General features: G+C 31.4%; 2 protein-coding genes across 2 annotated transcripts; both read left to right on the forward strand.

Moving 5' to 3' along the window:
• The first annotated feature begins 1,700 nt into the window (after positions 1 to 1,700).
• On the forward strand, positions 1,701 to 4,969 carry LOC133703628 (UPF0481 protein At3g47200-like). Its single transcript, XM_062128249.1, has 2 exons — positions 1,701 to 1,855; positions 3,294 to 4,969. Exon 2 carries the CDS (start codon positions 3,303 to 3,305, stop codon positions 4,605 to 4,607), a length of 1,305 nt encoding a protein of 434 aa, XP_061984233.1. The 5' UTR covers positions 1,701 to 1,855; positions 3,294 to 3,302; the 3' UTR covers positions 4,608 to 4,969.
• Positions 4,970 to 22,490: 17,521 nt separating this feature from the next.
• Positions 22,491 to 25,228, forward strand: LOC133681197 (cinnamoyl-CoA reductase 1-like). The gene is made up of 5 exons (XM_062104365.1): positions 22,491 to 22,771; positions 22,873 to 23,027; positions 23,276 to 23,461; positions 23,669 to 24,021; positions 24,885 to 25,228. Exons 1-5 carry the CDS (start codon positions 22,633 to 22,635, stop codon positions 25,063 to 25,065), a joined length of 1,014 nt encoding a protein of 337 aa, XP_061960349.1. The 5' UTR covers positions 22,491 to 22,632; the 3' UTR covers positions 25,066 to 25,228.
• The last annotated feature ends 212 nt before the right edge of the window (positions 25,229 to 25,440 follow it).

A 25,440-nucleotide genomic window follows, 5' to 3' on the forward strand; every position in this document is an offset into this window, starting at 1 on the left:
AAGTCCTTGCACTTAATTAAATCCTTCAATTGGATCCCAATTAGTTCTTAAACATAATTAAAATTTAATTTAGCCCATGATTAAATCAAATTGGCCCATTAAAAATTTAATTATGTCAATGGACTTAATTTTTATGCAAATTCATCCAATAATAATTTAATTTGACCTTAAATTTGCATTTTCTCTCTATTTTGGGGCATAGTGGGATGCAATTAGGCCTTGAATTTCCTTCAAATTGTTTTGATCGCAGACTCTTTCTTTATGGAAGAAAGAATTGAAGACAAGCCACGCCAACACAAGTGGCCAGTGGCAGCTACCGTGTAATTTACACTTTTTTATACCTTGAAGTGATGAGTGAATGGTTGCCAAGATCCCTTGGACTTCGTCCAAACTCGGTACTGCAGGTTTGAATAGTTCAAATTTTAGTAGATACAACTTTGTGCTGCAAGTGGTATTAATTTTTTTAATAAAAAAATATTTAATTTTGCTAACATGTTTTGGAATAATTTTTTAATAATAAATTCAAAATACAATGCATATTACATAAAAAAAATTTTTATATTGATTTGATGACATGTTCGATGATATTTTTTTTAATATTAAAATGATGATATATTAGATTGACTTATATTAATCCAAAATTTATAATGATACAAATAAATACGAGCTTTAATTAAAAGAATTACATAAACACTTACAACAAATACTTTTGTTCTGCCATCGACAAATTCTTTCACCCATTTCTTCCTATCCCCTTTCCTTATATAAGTTTCTTCTTATAATTTCATTGAAGTGTGTTTGCTTCCAAGCTGTTTTTTCAAATAAATAGTATGTAAAAAGTCTCATAAATGAAGACTAAATAAAAAATTAAAAAAAATATTTAAATATACAACAATGAGCTTTTACCAGGCACTTTGCATGGTTAACAAAGGAAAGTGCTCTTCTAAAATGCTTCCTCACATAACAATAAGTTTTATAAGGAACATATGGTTTTTCATATATAAACTAATAAAAATATTTCTCAATAAATAAGTTTTTAAGTACATGCATCGTCATAATATCTTTATAGTAGAACTTTTTTATTACACTTTGTACATGGATATCTAATTTCATCCCCATCAATATTGTTCATATTAGAAAGCATAAAATTAATAAAAAAAACCCCAAACCTTTTAAGATAATCTTTATTATACAAACCTTTAAAGAGTCTCAATATATTAAAAAACAATCATCCATTGTTTATAAAGCCTATAAAGAATTAATATTGATAACAAAATTTATTAATAAAGTAACTATCAACTCAAAATTCAGATAATTATTCTAAATAAAATCTCAATTCAATAACTAATTATCATTTTTACACAAATTCAATCTTGTGACAAAATGTGAACTAAACAATAAAAACTAATAAATAATCGGTAGCCAACTAAATATTCATCGTTTGTTCAATTCAGATTTATTTAACCTAATTAAACTTTTAATTATTATCAATTCAAAAAAAATTATTTTTTTTTTAATTTTCAACTTAATAATATAATTAATAAAATATAATTGGTCCCAACTTGGCTTTTATAAAATTAATGTGACGTGGGAATAGCTGTCCAGCCAAACGAGGATGAAGACGTGTTAACTTGACTAGTCTAAGTCCTCTTTGCGAGTTGGGGCGTCTAGCAACAGGAAGTTCCAACATATAGCTCTAATTTCTATCTTTTGGGAGAAATCGATATATAGTCAAGTCACAGAGAGTATCTCTCTCTCTCTCTCTCTCTCTCTCTCTCTCTCTCTCTCAGCTCTAGACCAGAGAATCCGCCCATTACAGCTAGCAGCAAAGGTCGAGCTTGCTAGTTTCAAACAAGTAAGCGATAGTTTTTTACAGTATCAGTTGATTGTTTATCCATTAATTATTAACCATTGTGCAATATGCAGGCACTCCATTGATTGGTGTGAATATTTAACTTATTTAATTGGTTTGTTTTTCCATGTCTTAATTCATGATCTGAAACTACTCAAAAACCCTTTACCATGCGGGAGCCAAAGCTTTAAAGATTGAGTTTATGATTTGAGAATTATATACATATGCTTCTTTCAAACTTACGAGACATATATATATATATATATATATATATATATATATATATATATATATATATATATATATGCTTCTTTTTGTTTGTTAAAAATAAATCTATCGTTTGTTTTTTCCTATATTGTTCTCGTTGTTATTGTTATTGAAACTCAAGAGTCAAGACTACTTCCGGTTTTTTTTTTAAAAAAAAAAACAAAAATCATATTATTAAGCTAAACGTCATTAATGAGATTCAAAAACATGTGTATAATATTTAAATTGTCAATCTTTCAGAAGCTCTAGCGTCATTTTAGAAGTTTTTATTTTATTTTTGAATGAATAGGTATTTTCTTAAACCACATAATTTTTTATATACTATTTGGAAAATAAAACGTTTTCAATTTAATTAAATATGTGTTTTTAAATATGAGTTATTTTCAACTAACAAATGTTTGGTTTTTAATAAATATGAGTTATTTTCATTTATTTTTTTATAAGACATAATTTTATTAATCTTAATTTATTGAATATGATTTTCTATAACTTTTACACAAAAGAATTATATATTTTCGAGCAAAATATGTGTTTTTTTAAAAAACAAAAAACTCTGTTTGTGGTTTCTCAACAAACATGTGTTTAATTTTTACTAGATATAAATTGTTTTTATTTATTTTTTTTAAAAAATAAAAAACATATTCTGATTAATATTGATGAACTCAATTTATTGAACAAGGTCTTCTATAAATTCCCCACAAAAAAAAAATCATTTTCATCCAAAATACTTGTTATTATGAAATAACTCTTTTATGTTTCTTCAACAATCACGTGTTTGATTTTTAATGAATAGAAATTGGTTTTAATGTGATGGGTGCGATGATTTCATGATGTAATATCATACTATGCGTTAACAACTTTCTAACAATTACAAACAATAATTTTCTGGATATAAATACAGAAAATAATAATTATTGTAAATAATATTTTTAAAACATATATATAGACAATAGCATAAAATTTAATTCACTATTTTGTCTTGCATATATATGATCATCCGACTAATTATTATATTATTATCGGAACTTTGCTAGTACAAATTTACTCATAACTATATTTTAAACACTTTTTTTAGTCATTCTAAAACGACTTTTAATTTATCCTCAACATCAACATTTTTTTAATGCTCTCCTGTGCTTCAATTATATTTAACATTTTGTATCCTTTGATTCAGGACGAAGAGATGAATCGTCCGGACCGTTTATCCCGTCAAATCCAGATGTCGCTTCAAAACTTGTCAACTAATCAGTCCACATGCAGTATTTTTAAGGTCCCCCGTGGCCAACGCTTCGTGAACGAAAGGGCATATGAACCGGAAATCGTCTCTATTGGTCCTTATCACCGTGGAAAAGATGACTTGAAGATGATGGAAGAATATAAAAAACACTATCTACAAAAGTTTCTTCAACGCAGGCCGGAAAATAGCTTGACAAGTTATGTTGCGGCCATGAGAGGTTTGGAAGCACAAGCTCATCGATACTATGAGCAGCCCGTAAGCCTTGGCGAGGATGCATTTGTTGAAATGTTGCTTCTTGATGGTTGCTTTGTTGTTGAGCTCATTTGCAAGCTTGCCACGTCTGGGCTTCAACAAGGAGATCAAAATGATCCCGTTATTGGAAATTTATTGATTCTCTCTAGAATATCATATGATATTCTGTTACTAGAAAATCAACTTCCATTTTGTGTTCTTTTGAAGTTGTTTTCCATGGCGATGCCGAACGAAAAGGTCCCTTTCATTGATAAGGCATCAGGTTTCTTCGAATGGATGTATCCAGGCTCGGGGCTCGAGAGAAGCAATACAATTTCTTCCCATGAATGCAAGCATCTTCTGGACTTAGTATATCATAATTGGCTGCTGCCTTCACCTTCTGAGCTGCCCAGTGGGATTGAAGCAAAGAACACGAAATTGGAGTTCATACGCAGTGCCAAAGAGCTGAAAGACGCTGGCATTAAGTTTGGAAAACAAGAAGGATCGTCTGGGTTGTTCCTAGGTGTGCGTTTTGAAAAAGACATGATAAAAATCCCATGTTTGAAAATTGATGATACAACAGAGTCTCTATTCCGAAATCTTATTGCCTATGAACAATGCTCACAGCGTCAACATCTGTACGTCACTGATTATATAACATTGATGGATTGTCTGATCAACACTCGAGAGGATGTGCGGATACTTCGACACCGCGGAATTATTGAAAATGGATTGGGTGATGATGAGATGGTTTGCACCTTATTCAACAAATTAGGCATAAATGTCATGATCTCCGATCGTGGTCGCTTTTATTATGCTCAATTATTCAAACGTGTGGAGAAGCACTGCGCTCAGCGGCGCAATGTGTGGTTGGTGAAACTGAGGCGTAATCATTTCAACAGTCCATGGTCACTGATTTCCTTTTTAGCTGCTCTCACATTGCTTCTGCTCACCCTGGTGCAAACTGTATTCACAGTTATGTCTTATTTCAAACCGGACCCGAAAACAGGGATAAAATAGGATGATCGTGAAACAGATTCATCACACAGTTCTGTCTACTTTCACATAAACCGTCTTTTCCATTTTAGAAAATCTCCAATAACTTGCTGAGGAAATATCTGCATTTGATATGGATCAATGGTACATATCACCCTTTCTGGGATCTTCGAAGGTTAAATAAAATCGTATTTTGGAGCTTCACTTATCAGGTTAGACTTTTAAGTTGATTGGTTCTTGAATAGGATGGTGTATGATTTTTCATAAACTTAAGATATTGCATGTATTTAACCTCTTATTTGGCTTGTAATATTTCTTAGTTTCCACTGCCCAGCTAGGTTATGGATCTATAATCCATTGCAGAATAAGATTTTTGTTTATTATTATTCTCCATTTGTTTCCTCATTTTTCTTTTTAATTTATCATTTGATTTTCTCTTTTTTCCCACTGAAATTGTTAATTTTATTGATTTTTGTTTCATTTTTAGAAAGAATTGCCTTACAAGCAAGAACATTCAGGTATCAGTGATTAATGGGTGGTTGTTGAGATCCCTTCGTCTTCCAAACTCGGTAACGCAGGTTTTAATAGTTCAAACTTCAGATTATTGTTTCCTGCTGCCTTGAAAGTTGTATTCATTTCTTGGACAATTTTTTTAAAAAATATTGTTACGTTGAATTGAATGATATTTGTTTTTTAAATATTTAGGTATTAATATATTAGATTAATTCAGGTTAACTTATGAAGTTTGTAATTCGAATTAAAAGATCATTATAACACTATAGAAATAAAGTTAAAATAAATTATGAAAATTAGTTCATAATTGATTAAATATTAAAAAAAAACTGAAAAAAATTATAAACATATAAAAAAAAACCACTTAAGTTAACCTGGTTTGACCTACCAAACATGTGATCCGGTTCACATTATAGAAATAAAGTTAAAATAAATTATGAAAATTAATTCATAATCGATCAAATGTTAAAAAAAGTAAAACTGAAAAAAATTTATAAAAAGGATAAAAAAATCATGAGTCAACTCGGTTTGACCTACCAAACCTATGATCTGGTTCATCAAACCGTAATAACTCTATAGAAATAAAATCAAGATAAATTATGAAGGTCAATTCCTAATCAATCCAATTTTAAAAATAAAACTACAAAAAAAATTATAAAAAGAAAAAAAATACTTTAGTCAACTTGGGTTGACCTACCAAACTCGTAATTCAAATTATAAGACCGTAATAACCCTATAAAAAGAAAATCAAGATAAATTATGAAGGTCATTTCCTAATTAACTCAATATTGAAAAATAAAATTATAAAAGAATAAAAAAACTATTCAATTAAAAAAGGATAAAAAAATAAATCGGGTCAACTCGAGTCAAGTTGTCAAACATATAACCTACATCATGGGATCAGGATAACCCCATAAAAAACAAATAAAAAAATTATAAAGTCTGGTAAAAAGTATTATTCAATTAGATAAGGAAATAAAAAAAATTAACAAAGTCAACTTCCTGAACTTGCAATCGGGTCATAAAATCGGTATAATGAAAAAATTATGAAGCTTACTTTCTAATTAATTCAATGTTTAATGATGAAATAAAAAAAATAAATTAGAAAAAGAAACAAGAAAAATACATGAGTCAAATTGAATTAACAATAAAAATCATGAGAACTATATATAATTCAATAAAAAAAGCTGAATTCTAAAAAATTAATAACTAACTAGTGAACTGAATTACATGGAAACATTTTTAGAGAATTTTAAGTCATCTTTGAAGTGGAGTTGACCCAAGGAATTGCCATTAGTCATAACAAAAGCCCACACTTCAGTTAAGGGAATGTATATTGGGCCTCAAAGTCCACAAAAGATAAGGCCCATATTATTCTCTTCAATAATGGTGCCCGAAGAGAGAGCAGCACTACATATGATCTCCTTCGGCCCTCCTCCAGAGACCATTCTATACTGATCTCAGCCTCTTTAATGGTATCGTCAATCTTCTGCACTACAAGCTTCGTTGCATTTATGAGTTTCTGCAATGCTGCTAGATCCATGAGTGTCTCCTTCAGCTCATTGGTAGCTGCTTTTTTTACTGTTACGCCATTTGCTATTACAGATTTCAGTATAGAATGCATGTGGGCAATCTTTTCGACTTCAGAAATCTTGGCTAACGATTGGCTTTAGCCATGATACCTGAAGTCTTGCAGCTTCTAAACTTTTCACCTCATTTTGGATGATTCTGATATCAGAAATTAATAGTGAGAGGGAAGTCGGCGCTTAGTAGTCAGCGAACAACATCACAGACAATTTCCAGCGAAGGAGCCAGAGAGTTCACTGATTGCCCCTGTTTAGATCACAAACAGTCAAAACAAAAATGTGGTGCGGTCTGAACAATCAAAATCAACAGACATGCACGATTGTCTATTAACATACCAGGTCAACATGAATATATCCTTAGCAGCATAATCAACCTTGCATCATCCATCCAGATTCATGAGTCTGTGAGTGTGTTTAATGCAGCCCGCCATGTTTCTCACAGACTCGAATCTAACTGACTTGTCACGTCATTTAAGAATTAAATTTAATGCATGTATCTACATCTTTAACAAACCCTTTTTTCCACAATAAAACAGCTCTTCGCCATTCCACACAAGTAACATCAGCAGTGTTTTCTATCTTGTGAGTATTTCTTGTACTTCGTTAACATTCAATGATTTTCATTAATGGAGTCAGTTTTCGATCAGAAACTCTTGGAAATCCAAAAATATTCCTGTTTCGAAAGAAACTAGTGATAGTATGGCCCTCTCATTTCATAAATCAGATTCCCTCTTTTCAAAGAGAAGCTTCTGTTTTTTTTCTTCTGAAAATCCTTGTCATTTATCCATCAATATTCTTTTATAATAAATCATAAAATAAATTATAAAGAACATATTTACTTATGACTAGAAGAAATAAATTTCGCTTAATTTTGTTTTTACCAACACTGAAATCAAATAGATATATATTTTTTTACCGTAACTGAAATAAATAAAAAAACCAACTTATTTTTTAACAATTAATGTACCAAAATTTTAATGGTGAGGGTAAATGACAATCTTTTACAATTGAAGTTCAATTATTTTTATTTTTATTCTTTTGTTCTTCTATTTATTTTTTCAAGTAATTTTTTTTCACGTTTGAAATTTTAAAAATATATTATTGATTTTAAAAATTTTAAAAATTGATGTAAAAAAATTGAAAAAAAATCATTTAATATATTTTCAAGTAAAACAATACTTTTAGAGCATTTTGATATTGTAATAGTGATTATTTGTCAAAGTATTTTCTGCTTTAAAATATATTGAAATATTTTTTTTTTATTTTTTAAAATTTATTTTTAATATAAAAAACGATCTAAAAACACTTAAAAAATCTTAAGCAAAACAAATGAATTTTTTTTTTTAATATTTTTGAAATACAAAACTAAAAACTAATAAAAAAACATTCATGATGATGTGTTCATGTGGTGAAGTAAAGAAATCTACTTTGTTGATTTGCAGTCGATTTAGTGATAAAGTAAAGTCGGTACGTAGAAACATAATCCAAGATAAAAAATGATTTAACCCTACAAGATTATGTATGTTAATAAATGTATCCAAAAATATTTTAATCATTTTGCCCAGTCTATATCTACAAAACACATTATCCATAGCCGGGGGGGGGGGGGGGGGGGGGGGGGGGACATTATCTGTATGCAGAACATGAGCTTTGACGGAGAAGTCCGCGTTCTTCCCTCTCCTGTCTTTTTTTTTAATACTTAGGGTGGACCGGTCCAACCATATGAGTTGGGCTGAAACAAGTGCAACACGGGTTGGGTAGGTTGATGGCCTAACAATCTTCCTTTTTTTTTTTACACATGTTGGGCTAGGATGGAATGGGTCTAGCTCAACTTACTTGGTTACTAGCTCAGCCCAGTGGCCATGTTAATTATATGTAGAATGTGAATAAATATTTACATCATGCAGATTATGGGTAAAATAAGGGAAGGAAGATTAAAAAGCTCACCCGATACGGTTATTATCACCGGTCTAGCGTGAGGATGGTAGAAGTGCTAGCGGCTCACAGCAGTGCTGAGGGGTTATAAAGGTGTTGGGCCACCGATTATCATGGTGTGTGTGAGATGTTGGTGGCTGAAGAAGCAGCGAAGAAAGAGAAAAGAGGTAGCAATATCATAAACACTGGAATCTGCATTCTATCTCTAGTCTTGGGTATAAAGGGGTATAATTATGCTTCAAATTTATCCAAAATTTCAACTTGAATTTTTTGTATGTATCTGAGATCTTTTTTGGCCAACTTTTGTCACATCGTCAGTCCTCTTGTTATTATTATGTTATTTTTTATTTTTTATTTTTTTAAAAAAGGGTAAATTTTGGGAAATAACTCAAAAATAGGTTATGAATAGTTTTGATATTGTCCTTTATCTTCCCATTCACGTCCATAACCATGTTGTAAATGTTCTCAAACACATTCTTTTCTATGTGCATAACATCAAGGTTATAGTAGAGGAGATTGGTTTTCTAATAAAAAAGTTCATAGAAAATACTTTGTTTAGCTTAATTCTAGGTCAAACCAAAACCAAGAAATTTATACTTACTGGATTGAAAATCAAACACAATATTACTGTACTTCGACACCACATCATATAATTCCTCACTCAAAAGAAGCAGTGGAGCAACATCTCTTTCATTCTATTCCCTTCATGTAAAATGCTTCTCACTCATTCAATAATTATATCATAACCGGCCTTACTCAACCCATGATCTGACTTGATGGTGAACACTGGTGCAACAAACAATAATTTACTGTGATTTGAGCAACCATCCCATAATGATTCGTTAGAATCTTTTAAAAGATCAAAAAACCTGGTTGCGTTTGCATTAAATTATTCATCTACGATTAGATATTGACTGGCATGATCCTAATTCATTCTCATCACGTCCATAACTATATTCTTATAAGGATTCCTATTGTTATGTACAACTTCATGCACATTGCTAGCACTAAAAGTTGACTAAAGCATCCTCTCTACCTTGGTATCGTGAGGAACATATGGTTCTTCATGTGCATATCAATACATGTAATTCTTCATGAACTCTTTTTGTAGGTATGGTTACAACATTTGAATCGATAAATTTTTTTTTCTTACACCTCTTGTATGGACATCTAATATTGTCTGCACTAATATGTCTCAGATTAGATAGTGTGTGATTAATAAAATCTTAAACCTTATTATAATAATTCATCCACCATAACTCATGGGGTGAATCTCAATACATTCATAAACGATCATTCATTACTTATATCAAACCTATTTAAATAATGATAATTACAAGTATTATTTAACTTCGTTAACTAAATAAATTTGCAAAAACATTGGTTTAACTTAATCTTATTCAATCTATTTTAATAGTTCTCTTAATTCATAATCAATTATATATCTACATAAATTGCTTCTGCTCACCCTGGTGCAAACTGCATTCACAGTTATGTCTTATTTCAAACCGGACCCGAAAACAGGGATAAAATAGGATGATCGTGAAACAGATTCATCATACAGTTCTGTCTACTTTCACATAAACCGTCTTTTCCATTTTAGAAAATCTCCAATAACTTGCTGAGGAAATATCTGCATTTGATATGGATCAATGGTACATATCACCCTTTCTGGGATCTTCGAAGGTTAAATAAAATCGTATTTTGGAGCTTCACTTATCAGGTTAGACTTTTAAGTTGATTGGTTCTTGAATAGGATGGTGTATGATTTTTCATAAACTTAAGATATTGCATGTATTTAACCTCTTATTTGGCTTGTAATATTTCTTATTTTCCACTGCCCAGCTAGGTTATGGATCTATAATCTATTGCAGAATAAGATTTTCGTTTATTATTATTCTCCATTTGTTTCCTCATTTTTCTTTTTAATTTATCATTTGATTTTCTCTTTTTTCCCACTGAAATTGTTATTTTTATTGATTTTTGTTTCATTTTTAGAAAGAATTGCCTTACAAGCAAGAACATTCAGGTATCACTACTAAATAGCTTTGGGATGGAACTGATAAAATTAATTAGTTTCAGACGTAATTGAGAATAGGTATATAAAGAATGGGGTTCCCTTTCTTTTTTTCTTCGCTGGCTCTCCTTAAATTGAAATTTGATTAGTTGTTTTTTCAAGGTCTAAATCTTGATTAAACTATATGATAGTTGCTTGATTATCATAACTTATCATATCATAGTGGACAGTGGCAGCTACCGTGTAATTTACAAATTTTATACAATGAAGTGATTAATGGGTGGTTGTTGAGATCCCTTCGTCTTCCAAACTCGGTAACGCAGGTTTTAATAGTTCAAACTTCAGATAATTGTTTCCTGCTGCCTTGAAAGTTGTATTCATTTCTTGGACAATTTTTTTAAAAAATATTGTTACATTGAATTGAATGATATTTGTTTTTTAAATATTTAGGTATTAATATATTAGATTAATCCAGGTTAACTTGTGAAGTTTATGATCCGAATTAAAAGATCATTATAACACTATAGAAATAAAGTTAAAATAAATTATGAAGATTAATTCATAATTGATTAAATATTAAAAAAAATAAAACTGAAAAAAATTATAAAAATATATAAAAAAACCACTTGAGTTAACCTGGTTTGACCTACCAAACCTGTGATCCGGTTCACATTATAGAAATAAAGTTAAAATAAATTATGAAGATTAATTCATAATCGATCAAATGTTAAAAAAAGTAAAACTGAAAAAAATTTATAAAAAGGATAAAAAAATCATGAGTCAACTCGGTTTGACCTACCAAACCTATGATCTGGTTCATGAAACCGTAATAACCCTATAGAAATAAAATCAAGATAACTTATGAAGGTCAATTCCTAATCAATCCAATTTTAAAAATAAAACTACAAACAAAATTATAAAAAGAAAAAAAATACTTTAGTCAACTTGGGTTGACCTACCAAACTCGTAATTCAGATTATAAGACCGTAATAACCCTATAAAAAGAAAATCAAGATAAATTATGAAGGTCATTTCCTAATTAACTCAATATTGAAAAATAAAATTATAAAAAGAATAAAAAAACTATTCAATTAAAAAAGGATAAAAAAATAAATCGGGTCAACTCGAGTCAAGTTGTCAAACATATAACCTACATCATGGGATCAGGATAACCCCATAAAAAACAAATAAAAAAATTATAAAGTCTGGTAAAAAGTATTATTCAATTAGATAAGGAAATAAAAAAAATTAACAAAGTCAACTTCCTGAACTTGCAATCGGGTCATAAAATCGGTATAATGAAAAAATTATGAAGCTTACTTTCTAATTAATTCAATGTTTAATGATGAAATAAAAAAAATAAATTAGAAAAAGAAACAAGAAAAATACATGAGTCAAATTGAATTAACAATAAAAATCATGAGAACTATATATAATTCAATAAAAAAAGCTGAATTCTAAAAAATTAATAACTAACTAGTGAACTGAATTACATGGAAACATTTTTAGAGAATTTTAAGTCATCTTTGAAGTGGAGTTGACCCAAGGAATTGCCATTAGTCATAACAAAAGCCCACACTTCAGTTAAGGGAATGTATATTGGGCCTCAAAGTCCACAAAAGATAAGGCCCATATTATTCTCTTCAATAATGGTGCCCGAAGAGAGAGCAGCACTACATATGATCTCCTTCGGCCCTCCTCCAGAGACCATTCTATACTGATCTCAGCCTCTTTAATGGTATCGTCAATCTTCTGCACTACAAGCTTCGTTGCATTTATGAGTTTCTGCAATGCTGCTAGATCCATGAGTGTCTCCTTCAGCTCATTGGTAGCTGCTTTTTTTACTGTTACGCCATTTGCTATTACAGATTTCAGTATAGAATGCATGTGGGCAATCTTTTCGACTTCAGAAATCTTGGCTAACGATTGGCTTTAGCCATGATACCTGAAGTCTTGCGGCTTCTAAACTTTCACCTCATTTTGGATGATTCTGATATCAGAAATGGTGAGAGGGAAGTCGGCGCTTAGTAGTCAGCGAACAACATCACAGACAATTTCCAGCGAAGGAGCCAGAGAGTTCACTGATTGCCCCTGTTTAGATCACAAACAGTCAAAACAAAAATGTGGTGCGGTCTGAACAATCAAAATCAACAGACATGCACGATTGTCTATTAACATACCAGGTCAACATGAATATATCCTTAGCAGCATAATCAACCTTGAATACCTTGTCACATAACAATGGCAAGACAGAAGCAAATTATGGACTAGAAGAGGGGGGGGGGGGATGGGATCCAACCTAGCCCACCCGATAACCTCTCTTTATTTTTTTGTACTTAGACGGGTCGTGCAACATGGGTTGGGAAGGCTGATAGCCTAACAATCTTCTTTTTTTTTTTTAACATGTTGGGCTAGGTTGGAATGGATCTAGCCCAACTTATATGGTTACTAGCTCAGTCCAGTGACCATGTTAATTATGTGTAGAATGCAAATAAATATTTACATTTTGCATGCAGATTATGGGGAAAATGAGGGAAGGAAGATTAAAAAGCTCACCTGATATGGTTGTTATCATCGGTCTAACGTAAGGATGGTAGAAGTGCTGGCGGTTCACAGCGATGCTGAAGGGTTATGGGCTAAAAGGGATCCAACCTAGCCCACCCGATAACCTCTTTCTATTTTTTTGTACTTAGGTTGGACCCGATCCAATCATATGAGTTGAGCTGAAACAAGTGCAACATGGGTTGGGTAGGCTGATAGCCTAACAATCTTCCTTTTTTTTTTAACATGTTGGGCTAGGTTGGAATGGGTCTAGCCCAACTTATATGGTCACTAGCTCAGCCCAGTGACCATGTTAATTATGTGTAGAATGTGAATAAATATTTACATTTTGCATGCAGATTATGAAGAAAATGAGGAAAGGAAGATTAAAAAGCTCACCTGATACGGTTGTTATCATCGGTCTAATGTAAGGATGGTAGAAGTGCTAGCGGTTCACAACGATGCTGAGGGGTTATAAAGGTGTTAGGCCATCGATTATCATGGTGTGTGAGATGGTGGTGGCTAAAGAAGCAGCGGAGAAAGAGAAAAGAGGCGGCAATGGCATACACAAACCATAATCTACATTCTATTTCTAGTCTTAGGTACAAAAGGGTATAATTATGCTTCAAATTTGTTCAAAATTTCAACCTGATTTTTTTATATGTACCTCGGATCTTCTTCGGCGAACTTTTATCACATCGTCTGTCCTCTTGTTATTATTTTTTTTTATTTCAAGAGAAAAAAGGGTGAATTTTGGGAAATAACCTAAAAATGGGTTATGACACTAGTCTTGATGTTGTCCTTTGTCTTTCTATTCACGTCCATAAACCATGTTGAAAATGTTCTTAAACACGTTCTTTTCTATGTGTATAACATCAAGGTTATAATAGAGAAGATTGGTCTTCAAATAAGGAAGCTCCTAGAAAATATTTTGTTTAACTCAATTGTGGGTCAAATCTACATCTCCATGCATGTTGGTAGCACTAAAAGTTGATCAAATCATCCTCTCTTCTATGGTATCGTGAAGAACATATGGTTCTTCATGTGCATACCAACACATGTATTTCTTCATGAATTTTTTTTGTAGAAGATGTATCATTACAACATTTGAATCGATAATTTTTTTTTTCTTACACCTCTTGTATGGACATCTAATATTGTCTTCACTAATATTTTTCAGATTAGATAGTGTGTAATTAATAAAATCTTAAACCTTATTATAATAATTCATCCACCATAACTCTTAGGGTGAATCTCGATACATTTATAAACGATCATCCATTACTTATGTCAACCCTATTTAAATAATGATGATTACAAGTATTATTTAACTTCGTTAACTAAAGAAATTTGCAAAAATATTAGTTTAACTTAATCTTATTCAATTTATTTTAATAGTTCTCTTAATTCATAATCAATTGTATATCTACATAAATTCAAATTTCTACACATTTACCAAAAATTACAACTCGACAATGAAATTAATAAAATATAAAACGAACATGTTAAATAAGCTATTATTTATTTCATCACACAACACCAAAGTAAAAAATTTGACATAAGTTTCATCAATTTACAAACAAATACAATTTTACAAAATCTAAAATAAACCATAACATGAACAAATCATAAATTCATACAACAAAATTATTTGAGAAAAAAACTATAAAATAAGTAAACACCCAAACAAAATATATATACTGCAAAAATATGCAAAAAAAATTAACATTTAAAAATTATGTTCAAATAAAAATGGGTAGACTTGCTTACTTAAAGCAGAGAATCCTCAATAAAATCTGAATTAGAACATCAATGTTGACAAATCAAGTATTGTTGTGACTAAATTTGTTGTGGGAGGTTGAATTGTGTTGAAATTAAAAGAGGTGGGGAGAGTGGTTGTTTGCTGCATTAAAAAATACATAAAGAAGAAGAAGAAATAAGGGGAGGCGGAGAGAAGGATTGACCACTAGGTCATAAATAAAATAGTATCAACGGATTTACCGACAAAATTATTTTGTTGGACATTTCATATATTATTTTGTCAGTAAAAAATATCACATCAAATATAATTTGTCTTTTTAAAATTTATTATAATATCATCTATAATTCTATCAATATATATATCAAAAAATTATTTTTATTGATATATTTGTAGAGGAATATCATCATCAGATTAATTCTATCAATAAAACCGTTGGTAAAATATCTTGCAGTCCTTTGATTAAAATGCTGGTCTAAATAAAAAACGAACGTTAAAAAAGAAGATGAAGACAGGTCAATCAGTGGGAAAACAAGAGAACTAGGAAGGGAAGGAATCTCAGGATAACCATTAATTGATGTGATGGGTCTTTCTTTATACAAGCAAGAAACAAGAAACATGTGGTTATACGAAACATAGTTTTACCTTGATTAGACCAAAAGGTAAACGTTGGTCGTCATGAGCATTCTCGAATAGGGAAATTAAAAAAAAAAAGGATGGTGATTGTTTATTACTTTATTTCATCATGATTTACTTATTCCTGTGCACATATATATGATATATAGATTCAAACTATGCATTTACATAATCAATTATTGTATTTTGTTCTGTAATTATCCAAGAAACTATGTTTTTTTTTTTATAATCAATCCAAGAAACTATGTTGATTGTAGATATGTTTGATGAACCATTTTTTTTTATCAAATTCAAATAATAATAATAATAAGGTTAAGGTAAAAAATATATTGTAATATCATTATTTCGATACATTAATATATTAATAATAGAACAAAAATTGGTTGTTCGGAAATTACAAATATATGTTTTGAATAATACCATCTTCTTAAATAGTTAAGTTTCATGTGAAAGCCAAAGAAAAACAAGAGGACAGGAGAGGGGTCAAAAACAGCATGCACTTTTGCTCCAAAAAATACATGCATAAAACAATAAGTTTTCCATGTAAGATTTATTAGTAGCTTTATTTCTTTTTTTTTCCCACCAGATTCTTTGCTGGTTTACTTGTATTAATTAATCAGCGGACATTCATTTCACTATCTCGTTTAATATCAATAAAATTATTGATGAAATAATTCTTTTAATAATTTACAGTCATAATTACTGATAAAATCTTTTCCTAATCTAATTCAATTGGTATATATGAATGAAATACTTCAATCAGTATATACTGATAAAATTACAAATAAAATATTCAAAATAATTTTTTTAAAAAATCAGTTCATTGACATACAAGTTTTCACGGAGAATAATTCTTTTGATAATTTACGGTTATAATTACCGATAAATTTTTTTTGTATGTAATTCAATCGGTATATACCAATAAAATACTTCAATCAATATATACCAACAAAATTACAAAAAAAAATGTTCAAAATAATTTTTTAAAAATATCAATTCACTGACATACAAGTTTGTTTTTGCGGGGAATATTCAGATTCATGAGTCTGTGAGTGTGTTTAATGAAGCCCGCCATGTTTCTCACAGACTCGAATCTAACTGACTTGTCACATCATTAAGAATTAAATTTAATCCATGTATCTACATCTTTAACAAACCCTTTTTCCCACAATAAAACAGCTCTTCGCCATTCAACAGTAACATCAGCAGTGTTTTCTATCTTGTGAGTATTTCTTGTACTTCGTTAACATTCAATGATTTTCATTAATGGAGTTAGTTTTCAATCAGATACTCTTGGAAATCCAAAAACATTCCTGTTTCGAAAGAAATTAGTGATAGTTTTCAAAGAGAAGCTTCTGTTTCTTCTTCTTCTGAAAATCCTGGTCATTTATCCATTAATATTCTTTTATAATAAATCATAAAATAAATTATAAAGAACATATTTACTTATGACTAAAAGCAATGCATTTCGCTTAATTTGTTTTTACTAACACTGAAATCAAATAGATATTTTTTTAACCGTAACTGAAATAAATAAAAAAACCCAACTTTTTTTTAACAATTAATGTACCAAAATTTTAATGGTGAGGGTAAACGACAATTTTTACATTTCAAGTTCTTTTATTTTTGTTTTTATTTCTATTTTCTATTTTTATTCTTTTGTTCTTCTATTTATTTTTTCGAGTAATTTTTTTGTTGACAGGTATGTATCGCATACTAGATTTGTATTTTACAGTAAAAATTTACATATCAAATATACAATGATATCATCGAAAATAAGATGCAAGGGACCATAAATAAATCAAAGAAGATGTCTGTTTGACTAGATATCAAAATAAAATAAAGTAAAATAAAAGAGGTAAGGCATAAGAGTGTGTTTTGCCAAACACTCCCTCGATCAAGAACAAATTGGGCTGGCTGAGCCTGCCCAAACCCAACCCAGTCTCAGCTATTTTGTTATTTTTATTTTTTTAGGCCTGGTCTAGCTCAGCTTGTACAAACGTTGGTCACCGGTCCAAGTTAGTGAGCAGTCTGCAACAGGGAGCACGCGTGAAACACTTCATGCACGCTCTGCATAGTAAGAGTGTAATTAAAATTGTGAGCAGGAGAAGAAAGGCTCACCTGGTGCAGAAGACCGAAGACAAAGACGATGGTGATGTCTGGCCAGACGATGTCCTATCCCGTTTTCCATTTGTCTCCTGCCCTTTTTTGTGTTTCTGGGTCCTCTCATTCTCTCTCCGTTCTTGTTCTATTTCTTTTTCTTGTTCCCTTTCTCTCTGTTTTTCTCTTTTTTTCCCTTTGTTTTATGTTATGTTCTTTTTTTCTCCCTGCATTTGCTCATTCTGCCTGCGTTTTTCTCCTGTATTTTGTCCATGTTCTTGCGTCTGTGTATTAGTTTTATGCCTTGTCCTCTGTTGTCTTCCCCCTTGGTTTCCTTTTGTTTTGGTTCTCTGTGTTCGTTCGTCCCTCTGCTCATTCTCTCCTTTCCTAGTTCGTGGCCTTTCAATAGCTTTTAAAAAGCCAGAGAATGCCATGCGGTTGCCTCCAGGTAATGAGGTGACCCACTGTTTTTATTGCAGGAGTAACGCATCGTGGGGTAGCTGGCAAGCGTGGTTCATGAATGAAGAAGGTGATGAACAATTTTCTTTGAAACTACGCTAGTTTCACCCGAAATGGATATTTTTAATTTGCCCCCTAAACTTCTAACATATAGCAATTGGGTCCTTATGAAAATCTTTTTTTTTATTTTACCCCTGGATCAATTGCAATTGAACCCCTGGATTTCAGCGCCAGTTACAAAACAGTTCTTGGTTCCCAATTTCATCAATTCAGTCCTTAATTGGCTTTTCAACTTAAAATTATTCCAAAATTACCCATAGAAAAATCAATTAACCCACTTATAGTATTACAACATATTCATTTTGGTCCTTGGATTTTTAATTTCTTGCAATTTGGACCCGAATTAGCTCCAAACTTTGGTATTTCTTCAATTAAGCCCCTAATTTCATTAATTAAACTAATTTCAAGTTTAATTAAGTCCCCAAATTTATCAATTATTTTTATTTCTACCAAAATTGACTTCTAAATATTTAATTCCATCCCTATTCCAATTTACATTGTCTTGACCCAAATTTTTAATAGGCCTTGATCTAATCATGGGCCAAATTAAATTTTAATTATGTTTAAGAATTAATTTGGGTTCAATTTAAGGATTTAATTAAGTGCAAGAACTTAATTATACTTTAAATGGGTCAAATTAATTTTATTTGGGGCTTAATTGGTGAAAAATTAAGTTTGGGAGCTTAATTTGGGCTTAATTGGGAAGATTGGAATTTTAAGAGACCAAATTTAATTTTTACCAAGTTAATTGATTGAAATTAGGGGCCAAATTGCAAGAAAATTAAAGTTTTGGGGTCAATTAGGGGTTAAATTGACAAAATTTGCAGTCAAGGACCAATATGCAAAAGGCGCCAAACTATAGGGGTTTAATTGACAAAATCTCGGGGTCAAATTGAAGAAATTGAAATTTTAATGGTCAATTAGGGATGAAATTGCATAAATCCGAGACCAAGGACCATATTGCAAAAGGCGCGTAAATTTGGGGCTGAAGTTGAAGTTACGCCGAGACCAAATTGCATTAAATTAAAAGTTTAGAGTCAATTAGGGGTTCTATTAAAAGCAATTGAAAGCTGGAGGACTAAATTGAACATTGACGAAAATCCCTAATTTTAACTCAAAACAATGCCTTTTTGCGTTTAAAAAAAAAGAGAGAGACAAGCTGACACGTTGCCTGGTCACTGTTCATCATTTTCCCTGTGAAGCTGTCAGGATAGCAGTTTTGCAGGTGCATTTAATGCCTCGTATGTCTCCCAAAATTGACAACACATGCACCAAAATGGCCACTTAAAATCCCTCTATCCCCGAGTATTATCCATTCAGGCCTATAAACATCAAAATTGCTCTGATGACCAGCGTAAAGTGGCCACCTCGGGCAGCCTTGGACTGTCAAATTTGGTAGTTCGAGGTGCACACTTTGAACCGACGGTTTGGATTCTTCCAGTCAAATCAAGGGTTGGAAATTTTTGCCTCTTGAAGACAAGATTGCCCTCTTCCACCACCTATAAATAGAGCTGAATTTCATGGTCTGAGAGAGGAGAAAATCAGGTCCAAAATCAGCCAAAAACCAGCCCCTCTGCCCCTGTTTCTACAGTTTTTCTCTCCCTCTCTCTCTCTGCCGTTCCAGCCACCAACCAGGGCCACCACCAGCTTCTCCACCACTAGCTCCACCACAGGTAGCTATCCCAACCACAAGTCGGCCACCCCCACGCCTGAAACAGCCACCGCTTCTTCCTCTCTCTCACTTCTGCAGAAGTCTTCATCTTCTCCCCATGATTAAATCCAAAACCCTTTCTAACACACAACACCTCATCATCAGGAGGCACGACAAGAGCCTCTGCTGTCGCTAGATGACGTCGCGGCGCTTGCGCCCCCGCGACAATAACAACAAGGTTATATAATAGAGAAGATTGGTCTTTCAATAAGGAAATTCTCACAAAATACTTTGTTGGATATTGACCGCAATGACCCTGATTCTTATCATTTCATCCATAATCATATTCCTATAAGGATTACTATTATTATCCACAACTTCATGCAAGTTGGTAGCACTAGAAATTGACTCAATCATCCTCTCTACCATGATATTATGAGGAACATATGGTTCTTCGTGTGTAGACCAATACATGTATTTTTTCATGAACTTTTTTGGTTGTAGAAGATGCATCGTTACAACATTTAAATTGATAATTTTTTTTAACACCTCTTGTATAGACATCTAATACTATCTCCGCTAATATTTCTCAGATTAGATGGTGTATAATTAATAAAACCTTGAATCTCATTACAATAATTCATCATTCACAACCCCTGAATTGAATCTGAATACATTCATTACTTATATCAAAGCTGTTTAAATAATGATTATAACAGGTATTACTTAACTACGTTAACTAAATAAATTTGTAAGAATATTGGTTTAACCCAGTTTTATTTAATCTATTTTAATAGTTCTCTTAATTCATTATCAATTGTATATCTACATAAATTTAAATTTCTACACATTTACTAAAAAACACAACTCGACAATAAAATTAACAAAATATAAAACAAACTTGTTAAATAAGCTATTATTTATTTCATCACAAAACACCTAAGTCAACTATTTGTCATAAGTTTTATCAATTTACAAACAAATATAATTTTTTAAAATCTTAAAAAAACCATAACATATACAAATCATAAATCCATACAACAAAATTATCTGAGAATAAAACAAGTAAACACCCCCGCAAAATATATATACTACAAAAATATGCAAAAAACATTAACATGAAAAAAAATTGTGTTGAAATTAATAAAAATAGGTAATTTGTTTACTTAAGGTAGAGAATCCTCAATAAAATTTGAATTAGAACACGGATTCTGATAAACTGAGTATTATGGTGGTCGAATCTATTGTGAGAGGTTGAATTGTGTTGAAATTAAGGGGAAGAGGAAAGGGTGATTGTTTGTTGCATAAAAAAAATAAATAAAGAAAGAGAAATTAAGGAGGGAGGAGGAGAGAAGGATAAATTGGTAAGTCATCAATAAAATAGTACCAATGAATTTATCAGCAAAATTATTTTATCAAGCATTTCATCTATCATTCTATCAGTAACAATTATTACATCACAATATAATTTGTCTTTTTAAAATGGTCATGAGCATTTTTGAATAGGGAAATTAAAAAAAATATTGTAATATCTTTGGAGATTTCATTATTTCGATACATTCATATATTAATAGAACAAAAATCGCTTGTTTGGAAATTACAAATCTATGTTTTGAATAATACCATCTTCTTAAATAGTTAAGTTTCATGTAAAAGCCAAAGAAAAACAAGAGGACAGGAGAGTGGTAAAAAACAGCATGCACTTTTGGTCCCAAAAATACCATGTAAGATTTATTCGTAGCTTTATTACTTTTTTTCCCACCAGATTCTTTGCTGGTTTACTTGTATTAATTAATCAGTGGACATTCATTTATTCGTCATTTTTTCTAGATTAAATCGAATTCACACTGGGTTGTAGAAAAGTAGGCTTATATAAATATTATAATCAATATATTATTTTAATAATTGATTTTTTAAGTGTTTTTTATTTAAAAATATATTAAAATAAAATTTTTATATTATTATTATTTAAATTTTATTTTTAGCATTAACAAATCAAAATAATAAAAAACACACACAAAAAAATTATAATTTAAAACAATTTTTTTTTAAATACAATTTCATCGCAAAAATAAACATCATTTATATCTTATATACAAAAAAAAAATTCATTTCATATTTTGTATTTGTATTTGTATTTGTATGGTTATCAAACACAATTTTATTTCCTTCTCTTGTTCAATGGTCCCATCTTCTTTATTTAAATTAATTTTATATTTTCTATTCTAAAATAATATCTAGATTTTCAACATCAACACTTGCCACCCAACCTAGCATTAATGCCCTTATCTTTCTACTTCCAAAAGAAAGTACTGCTCGCTGTCCATATCTAGAATTATGATCTGCGTATTTTTTTCCACCAAATTCTTTGCTGGTTTTCCAAAAGAACACTTGTCATCCATGAGTACTGCTTGTGATCTACAACCAATATGTCTTTGTGTATAATATATTTTAATTTCTTAATTTATCAGTAGCTTATAATTACATTTTGGTCAAACACAAGAGTCAAAAACTAGAGTACAAAACAAATTTTAATTAATCAATGGACATTAATTTATTCATAAATTCTTTTAAAAGAGTGGATTAAAACAAATATAAATTCAGGACATGGTGTTGACGATTCAGATTACAAAAACTCAGTCACGTACCTATAAATACATCTGCTCCACCACTTCTTTCCTTGTAGTATCCACCTCCTAAATCAAGAGAAAAGGAAAACACCTCCCTCTCTCTGTCTCTCTTCCTTCGTTCTACCACCAAACACGCACACATAATACACATATCAAAAAAACATGCCTGTCGATACTTCATCACTTCCATGCCAAGGCCAAACTGTCTGTGTCACCGGGGCTGGTGGCTTCATTGCTTCATGGATTGTTAAGCTTCTTCTAGAGAAAGGTTACTCTGTTAAAGGAACTGTGAGGAACCCAGGTTAGTTTATAATAATCAAGCACTTGGTTTCTTTCCCTTTCCCTTTTCTGTTATTAAGATTGTGTTAATTTAATGCTTTGTCTTTGTGTTGTTATACACAGCTGATCCCAAGAATTCCCATTTGAGGGAGCTTGAAGGAGCTCAAGAAAGATTAACTTTATGCAAGGCTGATATTCTTGATTATGAGTCTCTTAAAGAGGCTACTCAAGGGTGTGATGGAGTTTTCCATACTGCTTGTCCTGTCACGGACGATCCGGTATGTTTCCTTTTTTTTTCTTTTCTTTTCGGTACATTGGTAGTAAAAAATTTGTTTGGATGCTGAGAATTTTAAGACAAGAATATAAAAACAACACTTGGACTTCCAAGGACAAATTTTAGGTTGCCGGTAAATTTAAGTACGGATGTCACCGACAAATGTTAGTAAAAGATTTTTCCGTAATTCATGATGCAAAGTATGTTTTCTTCAAATTTGGTTTTGATGATTTTGTGTTGCAATACTTGAAGGACAAGGTGATGGAGCCAGCAGTGAATGGAACCAAGAATGTGATCATGGCAGCAGCTGAGGCCAAAGTCCGACGAGTGGTTTTCACGTCCTCAATTGGTACTGTGTACATGGACCCCAATAGGAGCCCTGATGTTGTCGTTGATGAATCTTGCTGGAGTGATCTTGAGTATTGCAAGAACACCAAGGTATTTAATTAATAACATGTGATGATTAACATAATTAAATAGCTCCTAATTAGAGCACTCAAAGCATACAGAGTAGGTGTAAATAAGAATATCTCTAAGATATCGTGATGTAAGTTCATTATTCCTTGCGTCATAGGGTTTACTGCATCTTGAAATCCTAATTGCCTATCCTTCACATCTTGATGTAAGTTCATCTTGGAATTGCAGAATTGGTATTGCTATGGAAAGACCGTGGCAGAGCAGGATGCATGGGATGTGGCTAGGAAGAAAGGAGTTGACCTAGTGGTGGTGAACCCAGTGGTGGTGCTTGGACCATTGTTGCAACCCACTGTCAATGCTAGCATCCTTCACATCCTCAAGTACCTAACCGGCTCAGCCAAGACATATGCTAACGCTGTTCAAGCTTATGTGCATGTTAGGGATGTGGCCGTAGCCCACATTTTAGTCTTCGAGACACCTTCTGCCTCCGGCCGTTACATTTGCTTTGAGAAAATGCTTCACCGTGGAGAGGTGGTGGAAATCCTTGCAAAGTTCTTCCCGGAGTATCCCATCCCCACCAAGTAAGTTCTTATGATTTTGAACAACTTTATAATAATCACGAGCTTAACACCTCTAAAAAACTACTTCAATGGAAAAGTTAGAATAAATTGGCTTTTTCTAACGTAATGAAACTTGTATTATTTTTCTAATTAACGTATTTTTCTTTCATGGTCCTTTCCCGATTTTTCTTCAAATCTTCATCGGCAAAATTATATATATTATGATTTTAAGAAACAAAATATTTGCACAAGAAAGTCAATTTATTTACGGCTTGTATATTTTTTACTTTCTCGTTGACATTTGATATATATATTTAGCAACTTAGTGCAATGAATGTTGGAAGATTTTGTACAATAATTAAATTAAAGAATAAAATCCTGTTGCATGTTCTCTGATTCTTCATCCCTATTCATCCCAAAATAAGAAAATAAATGAAGAAAAGGGTTTTCTGTCCTTATTATAAATATACTAAAAAAAACATGAGCTAGTGAATATTAATATTCACTACTAATAATCCAATGGATAAGGTTGTGATCTCCTCTTTTTGGTTTCTTAATGGTATCGTGGGGCCATTGTTGTCCCAGTTTTGACTCGTATGATAATATTAACCAAAAATCATGAAAAATCGAATCCCCCGTGGCATAATTTTTTTTAATCATCAACAAAGAAAACTAAATGCTTGAGTGGACTTGTTTCTCTAATTGTAGTGCTTAAGATCAGACAAGTTGATTGAATGTTCCTAGTTGGGTTGCTAAGGTTATACGAAACTGTTTTTTCTGCTGTCTTCAAATTAACCTACCAAGTTTGTAGAAAGAATTATTAATAATGTTGAGGTTTTTATTCATATTGAATATTAATATTTTGTATTGCAATGCATTTGCAGGTGTTCTGATGAGAAGAACCCAAGAAAACAAAACTACAAGCTCACAAACCAGAAGATCAAGGATCTGGGCATCGAATTCGTCCCAGTAAAACAGTGCTTGTATGAAACTGTTAAGAGCTTGCAGGAAAAGGGTATCCTTCCAATCCTAAAACATGCTGAAGACTCTGTGAAAATTCAATAAGGGCTCACTGATTAGCAGGGTATGGGTGCACACCTCAAGTGTGGTTGAAGTTGTTTGTAAAATACATACTAAAAAAAAGAATATACTAAAGAAGAATGTCAATGTCAGAGTGTGAGTGTTACTGTCTTCTATATGTAAAGACTTCTAATTGTCTTCATGCTTAGATTAATCGTTTTATAATGAATGTTTTAATCCCTAAATTAATCAATTATTGGATGTAACTTTTGAGTGTTTCGCTTGTATTTTTTCTTTTTGTTTTTGGTTGTTGTTGTTTAAGTTTAATTCAATTTCAAAATGGAATCCCTACCATCTCTGTGGCTTCCCTTGGATTGAGAATTGATTATCTATCTTTCAAGTAACAACAGCAGTGTGTTC

This window comes from Populus nigra, chromosome 1 (assembly GCF_951802175.1).
Source record: "Populus nigra chromosome 1, ddPopNigr1.1, whole genome shotgun sequence".
NCBI classification, from domain to species: domain Eukaryota; kingdom Viridiplantae; phylum Streptophyta; class Magnoliopsida; order Malpighiales; family Salicaceae; genus Populus; species Populus nigra.